General features: G+C 40.6%; 3 protein-coding genes across 3 annotated transcripts; all 3 read right to left on the bottom strand.

Annotated features, from left to right (window-relative positions):
- Nucleotides 1–1,801: 1,801 nt before the first annotated feature.
- LOC124639175 lies at nucleotides 1,802–3,670 on the bottom strand. Its single transcript, XM_047176413.1, has 3 exons — nucleotides 3,595–3,670; nucleotides 3,211–3,483; nucleotides 1,802–2,226 (listed from the first exon to the last, which is right to left on the bottom strand). Exons 1-3 carry the CDS (start codon nucleotides 3,668–3,670, stop codon nucleotides 1,994–1,996), a joined length of 582 nt encoding a protein of 193 aa, XP_047032369.1. The 3' UTR covers nucleotides 1,802–1,993.
- Nucleotides 3,671–4,864: 1,194 nt separating this feature from the next.
- LOC124639172 lies at nucleotides 4,865–5,861 on the bottom strand. The gene is made up of 2 exons (XM_047176410.1): nucleotides 5,613–5,861; nucleotides 4,865–5,398 (listed from the first exon to the last, which is right to left on the bottom strand). The coding sequence occupies exons 1-2, from the start codon at nucleotides 5,707–5,709 to the stop codon at nucleotides 5,169–5,171; spliced, it is 327 nt and encodes a 108-aa protein (XP_047032366.1). The 5' UTR covers nucleotides 5,710–5,861; the 3' UTR covers nucleotides 4,865–5,168.
- Nucleotides 5,741–9,239, bottom strand: LOC124639117 (proteoglycan 4-like). The gene is made up of 3 exons (XM_047176348.1): nucleotides 9,185–9,239; nucleotides 5,800–8,186; nucleotides 5,741–5,746 (listed from the first exon to the last, which is right to left on the bottom strand). Exons 1-3 carry the CDS (start codon nucleotides 9,237–9,239, stop codon nucleotides 5,741–5,743), a joined length of 2,448 nt encoding a protein of 815 aa, XP_047032304.1.
- Between the last annotated feature and the right edge of the window lie 4 nt (nucleotides 9,240–9,243).

The following is a 9,243-nucleotide window of genomic DNA, read 5'->3' as shown; positions in this document are numbered from 1 at the left end:
TTCAAAAAGAAAATCGCAATTCACTTTTCTATGTACCTATCTGCATGAAAAACATGTACCCACGTACAACTTACATTAGGTAGGAGGTATAATTAAATCGTTACATATAACCGACTAACCGCTCTGTTTTCACATTGTTTAGTCTAGTCTTTGGTGCGTTTGTCCCAAACGTGTATTGCGAAACAGTATCGCTGACTTGGATGGGATATTTTCGTTTCGTAACAACTTTTAATTTCTACGCGATGACTTCGGACGTTACAACATGAATCTTTGAGCTTTCGGAACTATTTTATGGGATCTCAAATGCTTTTTTAAATAGAGAACTCTTTTGTAGTGTAGTAAGTAGCCTTTGGTAATTTAAGCTCATTTTAGCGTGTGTAATATGTTTGAAAAGGGAGTTCACCCCTTAGACAGAATCCCTAGGGGGTATCTGACATGTTTCTTGCAATTTCTTTATGAATCTTCGCCAGTTTGCATCGTAAGTATAAACATGATCTTGAATCTATTTTAATACCGGAATTTAGAATATTTGTCACTCATAAGGATTCCCGCATTCAGGGGCCCGATTCCCCTAAGTTAATAATGTCAAAATCGAATAGAAATCGAATCGCAATAGCAGTTTTAACCATATCGGGCATTCTGCTACTAATAAAAGACCAATCGTATTCAACTGACATTTGATTGGTGTGCGATTGGTCTGCTATTTTGGTGATTTTGGTCTATATCTATACGGTAGTTTGCTGTACAATCATTTTGCAATCGTAAATCATTTGCAGACAAAATGATTCATTAGAAAAGGATAAAAACGTTTATTTCAAAGAAAAAATAGCGGAATGCCACATACGTTTCAATCGTAATCGAGTCGGGATTGGATCTCAGTCGAATCGAGTCGAACGTGAATCGTATGTCGGCTATGTCGCTTAAGTAAAATTAGGAGAATCGGGCCCCTGATACATCAAGCTGTTTTGATCTTTGAAGTTTCATATTTTTCCCCATTAGTTAAGTATTTTGCCTCGTAAGTATTATTCGCCCTAGGATCGGTCTACGGTCTGTAGGTATACAAAGAATTTAAAGCCTGACCCTGCGGAAAAAGGGGTATGTTATACCTAAGCTTGGCGTGTCTGTGAGTCTGTTGTGGCATCATGGCTCCCGAAAAGAAGAAGCGATTTCAATTTAGTTTTACTTCTGTAAACACATGTCTATGATAAACACTGACTGGTGACACTACTTCTGTTCTTAGACATGTTTGATGGGAATATGGTTTCTTATTTTATAATTTTCTCTAGCATCCTTTAGTTAAATTACCGGATAAGAAAATGTGGCATATCAAAGTTTTCGTTCGGGACAATTTCGAACCGTTTTTGATGCCCATACATACAGAATTTAATATAATCTACAGAATCAGTAAAAAATAATAATTAAAAAGCCAGGAAAAATATTATTTTACTTCCAATCTTTAAAATTACTAAGTGCTCGTAGCGACACCTATGTATACTTGCGCGCTTAGAGTTCTGGGTTATTCGAATGCAGACGGCGCTCATTGTAGTTATAATACAAAAGTATAGATGTCGCTAGTTTTCATTTTTGCAATTAATTGCAGAAAATAATGAAAAAATAAATCACATTCAGCACCATTGTTTTCTGGTCAATTTTCTTGATAACATTTTGTTACAATATATGGTGCGGGAAATAATTATTAATCACATTATCTTTTTTTATCACATTTTCTTTTATTGTACAAACTTATACCAATTCAAGATGGGGATTTTATCAAATACATAGAAATTAAAACAAGCAACAATCAGCACTGACCAAAGCTTTAATTGACAATATCTTCAGAGTAATTGTACTAGACATTTGACCAGAATTTAGCAAAGAAAATAATGATCGACTTTGTATTTGACGTACTTTTATAATTCATATTTCCCTTGCACAGATAACTAAAGCACCTTTTTTGTAGTCTGGAATAAAAGCTGTCATCTTCAACGTTAATTTATGAGAGAGCACATTTGCCGATTAAAGGAGTCATTAAAACAAAGAATATGGCCGCTGATAGAGTCGGCAATGATCGGTAGACCCCGTTCGTATTGCACTTGTCACCGTCACATTCAGAACAGGACAGCAGTTTGACTAATTTTGCGTTGGCATTTTCGTGGGCTTTGGTAATATCTGCGCATGACCCTCGCTCTGATGCACAGCCGCGGATGATCCATGGCTTATCCAATTCTGAAATATTATGAGAAAATTACGCTTTATTAAATAGGCTTGAAAATGTAACAGAAGAAAAGGCACCACGTAGTAGGTTCTGTAAAGTATTTTTTTTTAAGTAATTAAGTTAGTGATGTCTAAAGTTTGGCTACAACAATCATTTTCGTTGAAACGATCAGTAATTTGTTGTCATCATTCTATTGCCTTGGAATAATGATCTTCCATCGAGGATTAAGGAAATAATGAAAGGAGGCCTCTATGAAAGGAAGGAGGCCAGAAAGACTGGGCAGTCTGTATTTCTAACATCAATTGTAAGATACAGTTTTCCTTTTGATAATAAATGAGCCTGAAATGTCCTTGGAAAATAAGCCTACCTTAATCAGTTAAGAATCTGATAACAATAAAGTTATTGTACTTGTATACTAAAAGTGAAAATGGGACTTTCCCAATTCGACCTAATCAAAAGTGTAAGTGATTAGTCATAACTTTCAAAAGGCTCATAGTGCTTATATGTGATAACGACAATTAATGTTTACACAGGTTGGCTATTGCAGTGAGTAGCATTGTTGAATCATATTTCTTCAAAAAAAACATGTCTCAAGACAAGAACCTCTTGAATTGAATATTTTAGATCCGAATTAACTTTAGTGATGATATTATGTGAGTCATGAAATCTCCTTTATTTTCAGGTTAATGACAGTATCTTTGGAAATAATTGCACATTATTGATTATCGTCTGCATTTTAGTGTTTGCAAGAAATGTACGAAATCTCCACCATAGAAAGTTACATACAATATGAGGTTTTGCCATCACGACTTGCCTGGCATTTTATAAAAGCAAAGATTTGAAAGATGATGTTAGTTGGGAAGGTAAGGTAGAAGGATATATGCTGCGTAAATCCTACATTATAAATTGAAGCAGGGGAATGAAGATGGACCTCATGGAATGAAGATGACACTAATAACACATCGGGAGAAGTAATTGTTTGCAAAAATACTTACGTTGATATTTCTCCGAGTAGACCACACATTTGTTGTGCTTAGTATGATCATTGGTGTACGGGCAGTATCTTGCCGTGGTGTTAGATAGGACCTTTGGGCAGTCTGTGCAGGTATAACATTCTACCAGCTTGATTTTAGCCGGATTGTATGTTGGCAGTGGTAAGTTATATGTATTGATGGGGGCATAATTCTGCGCTGAAGCTGATCGGTAACTGTCATCGTTTCCTTCTAAATTATCCGAATCTTCTCTTTGGCTTAACTGTGATTCTGCATCTGGAAAATTCAGTTTTAATCTTATCAATATACTTAGAGTTCATTTTGGAGATCTTTGTGAAACTGCTAAAAAAGATTAGACTTGAATTGAATAGATATAAAATTAATTACCTAATTGTTCAGCTTGACATCTGACACCGATTGTTGCAATCACCACGGTAAACAGAATCACAGCAAGTTTAGACATTTTCCTACGTTCGAAGATAAAGTAAGATGCTGTATTATATATGAGTCCTTTTATAGAGCAAGTTATCTTAACAATAGCGGGATTTTGTATGCTCTAGCGAGCTTGAAGGTATGCAATATTTGAAGCGAAGAATCGTTTGTTCTATATGATTTTTCTATCAAAGAACAATTAAAACAAAAATAGTCAATATATCTTAGAAATTAGTTCCAGTCATCAAACACATGCGGATTCACTTGCATTCCAAGCAAACGGGTTCGACTGGGCAAAGGCAGTGGTTATTATATGGTCTGTATGGTTATTTTGAGGTCATGGAACTCTGCGTCCAAACTTTTATCTATCGATGCCCAATATAATGTATAAAGGGGAGTCCCTTTCAACGCGAGCTGCTTAAATAGGTAAACTTATTTGTATGGAATTTGGCATGGACATAGACAGAAATTTTCAGAAGGTCGAAGTTTTATCAGCAAGTAGGCAATAGCTTGAGGAAATAAATAATATCAGTACTTCAGTTACGGTAAAGCGTTGGGTACTTCAGTGGTAGGATTTACTTAATAAATTACACATATGTTTACCTATTTATATAACATATTTTATTAGTTACAAATGACTAAGAACACACTTAAGATTTCGTAATGAACACGCGATATGATAGATAAGTACTACACTCTAAATGAATGTTTAAACAATAAAGAAACATAGTAACTTTACAGGTGAAGTAATTAAAAGGTTTTTGGGAGAATACATTTAATGAAAAATTACAATAATTTAAAGGAATGCAAGTACACAGGGAAAATAACAACAGAATACTTAAGAGGACGAATTGGAAATTTTGGCGCCAAGGATCTCAATTTTTCTCAGTAAATACAAAACTGATCATAATACAACTTGGTTACCTGAAAGTTCATAATATAAACCTTATTTTGTTAGACTTCAAAACATGATTAGGTAACTTTTATAACAGAGAAAAATATATCAAACATACCTCTTTTTAAAAAGAGATTCACATATGGGCAAACGGGACCGATTTAAGCCTCTTAACTTTTTTAGTAGTTGAGTATATACTACATGCTCTTTAAAATTGTGGAAGGAATTTTTATCAAATTATCATTTCTAAATAATAAAATTACAAAACCATTTTGTCGCTTACGAGTTTTAGTTATAAGCTAGCGCGCGTATTGTAATCCTCGCCCCGCTCAGACGCTCCGTCCCCTCTTGGCGCCCTAGATGCGCGTGCCGGTTATGGAATTATTGTTTACCAATTCGTCGCCTTAAACAACCCTAACACTACCTATGAAATAACTAAGCTACTAGCCTGGATAGATACCTAGATAGATTAGATAATCCAATCCAATTGTATCCAATATTAAACTTTGAACTCCGTTAATTTACAAAACTACACTAGACTAAAAAATTGCTAAGTGGCAATTATTTCACTTCATTCAGAACTTCAATCTAGACTAGAGCAGCTTCCACCATACTTCAGTTCTATCTAGCCGTATTACAATCTATAGCAGAAGTTCAAAGTTGATACCAAGCAGGCCACGAGTAAACCAATCGTCCCAGTAGTTTTGACGGATGCGTTGCAGAGATCACCAGTGCAGACTTTACAGGTAGTGACATTGCCATTGTTTCCTACCAAAGTCTTACACTGATTGTTAGAACTTCCAGAGTCATCGTCTTCCTCAGGTGGATAGTAGCAATCTCGAATAACGTTCGTCGCACCATTTTCTGAAAAAAAAAACACGTTTTTAACTTCGATTTTCGAACAAATGCACAGAGTGATTCGGAGCTAACAATATGTTTAATGATGGTGGTTAATGGTTAACTTTTTGCTAAGGACATAGTGAATCTATTTCAAAGAAAAGATTATTGAAAAGTCTGGGGGGTCAAATTGAATATAAAATATTTCTATTGGTAAAAATACTCTAGTTATCGATATTACCTTCGTAAGACACTTGAATACATTGAGGTTCAGCTTCTGATGCTGCATCTTCTCTAGGCTGCATGACAGACAGTAATCGTCGTCTTCCACCCGACATTTTCTGACCTGGTTCGTCAGTGATAGTTGCATCAGTGCTGGGAGCGTCACTGTTTGGTGAATCACTGCTTGGAGCATTAGTGCTAGGTGCGTCAGCGCCTTGTGCATCGGTGCTTGGTGTATCAGTGTTTGCCCCGCCAGTGCTGGGAGCGTCTGTGCTTGGTTTATCAGTGCTAGGTGCATCAGTGCTCGGCTTGTCAGTGCTAGGTACATCAGTGCTGGGCTTGTCAGTGCCAGGTGCATCAGTGCTCGGCTTGTCAGTGCTAGGTGCATCAGTGCTGGGCTTGTCAGTGCCAGGTGCATCAGTGCTGGGCTTGTCAGTGCCAGGTGCATCAGTGCTAGGTGCATCAGTGCTGGGCTTGTCAGTGCTAGGTGCATCAGTGCTGGGCTTGTCAGTGTTAGGTGCATCAGTGCTGGGTTTGTCAGTGCTAGGTGCATCAGTGCTGGGCTTGTCAGTGCTAGGTGCATCAGTGCTGGGCTTGTCAGTGCTAGGTGCATCAGTGTTGGGCTTGTCAGTGCTAGGTGCATCAGTGCTGGGCTTGTCAGTGCTAGGTGCATCAGTGCTGGGCTTGTCAGTGCTAGGTGCATTAGTGCTGGGCTTGTCAGTGCTAGGTGCATCAGTGCTGGGCTTGTCAGTACCAGGTGCATCAGTGCTCGGCTTATCAGTGCTAGGTGCATCAGTGCTGGGCTTGTCAGTGTTAGGTGCATCAGTGCTGGGCTTGTCAGTGCTAGGTGCATCAGTGCTGGGCTTGTCAGTGCTAGGTGCATCAGTGCTTGGTTTATCAGTGCTAGGTGCATCAGTGCTGGGCTTGTCAGTGCTAGGTGCATCAGTGCTTGGTTTATCAGTGCTTGGTGCATCAGTGCTGGGCTTATCAGTGCTAGGTGCATCAGTGCTGGGCTTGTTAGTGCTAGGTGCATCAGTGCTGGGCTTGTCAGTGTTAGGTGCATCAGTGCTGGGCTTGTCAGTGCTAGGTGCATCAGTGCTGGGCTTGTCAGTGCTAGGTGCATCAGTGCTCGGCTTGTCAGTGCTGGGCTTATCAGTGCTAGGTGCATCAGTGCTAGGTGCATCAGTGCTCGGCTTGTCAGTGCTGGGCTTGTCAGTGCTAGGTGCATCAGTGCTGGGCTTGTCAGTGCTAGGTGCATCAGTGCTTGGTTTATCAGTGCTAGGTGCATCAGTGTTGGGATTGTCACTGCTAGGTGCATCAGTGCTGGGCTTGTCAGTGCTAGGTGCATCAGTGCTGGGCTTGTCAGTGCTAGGTGCATCAGTGCTCGGCTTGTCAGTGCTGGGCTTGTCAGTGCTAGGTGCATCAGTGCTGGGCTTGTCAGTGCTAGGTGCATCAGTGCTGGGCTTGTCAGTGCTAGGAGCATCAGTGCTGGGCTTGTCAGTGCTAGGTGCATCAGTGCTGGGCTTGTCAGTGCTAGGTGCATCAGTGCTGGGCTTGTCAGTGCTAGGTGCATCAGTGCTGGGCTTGTTAGTGCTAGGTGCATCAGTGCTGGGCTTGTCAGTGTTAGGTGCATCAGTGCTGGGCTTGTCAGTGCTAGGTGCATCAGTGCTGGGCTTGTCAGTGCTAGGTGCATCAGTGCTCGGCTTGTCAGTGCTGGGCTTATCAGTGCTAGGTGCATCAGTGCTAGGTGCATCAGTGCTGGGCTTGTCAGTGCTAGGTGCATCAGTGCTGGGATTGTCAGTGCTAGGTGCATTAGTGCTGGGCTTGTCAGTGCTAGGTGCATCAGTGCTGGGCTTGTCAGTGCTAGGTGCATCAGTGCTCGGCTTGTCAGTGCTGGGCTTATCAGTGCTAGGTGCATCAGTGCTCGGCTTGTCAGTGCTGGGCTTGTCAGTGCTGGGCTTGTCAGTGCTGGGCTTGTCAGTGCTAGGTGCATCAGTGCTGGGCTTGTCAGTGCTAGGCGCATCAGTGCTCGGCTTGTCAGTGCTGGGCTTATCAGTGCTAGGTGCATCAGTGCTAGGTGCATCAGTGTTCGGCTTGTCAGTGCTGGGCTTGTCAGTGCTAGGTGCATCAGTGCTGGGCTTGTCAGTGTTAGGTGCATCAGTGCTGGGCTTGTCAGTGCTAGGTGCATCAGTGCTGGGCTTGTCAGTGTTAGGTGCACCAGTACTGGGCTTGTCAGTGCTAGGTGCATCAGTGCTGGGCTTGTCAGTGCTAGGTGCATCAGTGCTCGGCTTGTCAGTGCTGGGCTTGTCAGTGTTCGGTGCATCAGTGCTGGGCTTGTCAGTGCTAGGTGCATCAGTGCTGGGCTTGTCAGTGCTAGGTGCATCAGTGCTCGGCTTGTCAGTGCTGGGCTTGTCAGTGCTAGGTGCATCAGTGCTGGGCTTGTCAGTGCTAGGTGCATCAGTGCTGGGCTTGTCAGTGCTCGGTTTGTCAGTGCTTGGTGCATCAGTGGTTGGTCTTTTGCTTGGACATATTTTTTCGTGACTTGAATTTACTTTCTGGCAGTCGCGGCAAACGTAACATTTTCTTGCATTTGCTGAAAATCAAACATAATAAAATTTCGGCTGGTTGAAACTCATAAATCTCTTTATTCGGGAATTCGAGTATTGTGTTTGCATTTTAAATTTTTCGCCTCATTTGGCAAAAGGTACTAAATTGCAATTGTTCTTAAAAAGTACCTACAAAATGTTACAAAGATACATCATACATCAAGATTAATTGTGTTGAAACATGATGCAATGCAATGAGGATAACAAATAGGGGTGAGCGATAATACAGATATAATTCTTGAAAAGCGTGGCACCTTATCTATTGAGTAGGTACCCTACCAATATACTTAATACGTGCAGAAAATGCACTTTCAAATGTTACACCTAATGCACTAATCTTCCAAACTATTTATGTGAGGGCCGGCCTCTAGTCCTAAATGCTTATTGACGTCTTCAAACCAGGTACCTGGGCGACACAATACTTTAGGCTTTTGTATTAAAAAAAGGCTGAAGCCAACTAGCTTTCATGTTTTATTAAATACAGCCTGGTGATAGACGGACAGCGAAGTCTTAGTAATAGGGTCCCGTTTTACCCTTTGGGTGCGCAAGTCTTAGAAGTACTCAGTTAACTTCAGAGATTGGAAGTTCCCTGTTTCGGAAAGCACGATAAATTGTAGGTCCCAGCTATAATTTGAAAATCTTTGGCAGTCGTTACGGGTAGTCAGAAGCCATAAAGTTTGACAACCAGTGATAGCAAGGGGTATCGGGTTGCGGGAACTGGGTTGAGGAGGTCAGATAGGCAGTGGCTCCTCTTAAACACTTATATTCAGCTGCATACAATGCAGTTCAGAAGCCGACTCCAATATTGTTGGGAAAAGGCTAGATATTCTAGGCAGGTATGAACCAAAAATATAAATCGCGAAAAACGTCAATGGAAGTAATCTGTTAGGTATCTACTATAAAACCAGTAACCAATTATTAAGCTATTAAAAACACTTTTGACTGAAGATCTATAATTAGTAAACAAAATATTAATTCACCATACCTGTAATAACAGCACACAAAATCACTAAAGTGATGATAGGAAATATCTTAGCCATTGTT

This window comes from Helicoverpa zea, chromosome 18 (assembly GCF_022581195.2).
Source record: "Helicoverpa zea isolate HzStark_Cry1AcR chromosome 18, ilHelZeax1.1, whole genome shotgun sequence".
Classification (NCBI taxonomy): Eukaryota; Metazoa; Arthropoda; class Insecta; order Lepidoptera; family Noctuidae; genus Helicoverpa; species Helicoverpa zea.
The sequence above is the reverse complement of the archived record's forward strand: the minus strand, read 5'-3'. Positions and strand labels throughout refer to the sequence as shown.

Coding starts and splice junctions, on each gene's coding strand:
- LOC124639175 (XM_047176413.1), bottom strand. CDS start 3,670: ATGTCTAAACTTGCTGTGATTCTGTTTACCGTGGTGATTGCAACAATC. Junction 3,484..3,594: donor ATGTCAAGCTGAACAATTAG/GTAATTAATTTT, acceptor TGAATTTTCCAG/ATGCAGAATCACAGTTAAGC. Junction 2,227..3,210: donor CTACTCGGAGAAATATCAAC/GTAAGTATTTTT, acceptor ATAATATTTCAG/AATTGGATAAGCCATGGATC.
- LOC124639172 (XM_047176410.1), bottom strand. CDS start 5,709: ATGTCGGGTGGAAGACGACGATTACTGTCTGTCATGCAGCCTAGAGAA. Junction 5,399..5,612: donor TATTCAAGTGTCTTACGAAG/GTAATATCGATA, acceptor TTTTTTTTTCAG/AAAATGGTGCGACGAACGTT.
- LOC124639117 (XM_047176348.1), bottom strand. CDS start 9,239: ATGGCTAAGATATTTCCTATCATCACTTTAGTGATTTTGTGTGCTGTT. Junction 8,187..9,184: donor TTTGTGTGCTGTTATTACAG/GTATGGTGAATT, acceptor TTTGATTTTCAG/CAAATGCAAGAAAATGTTAC.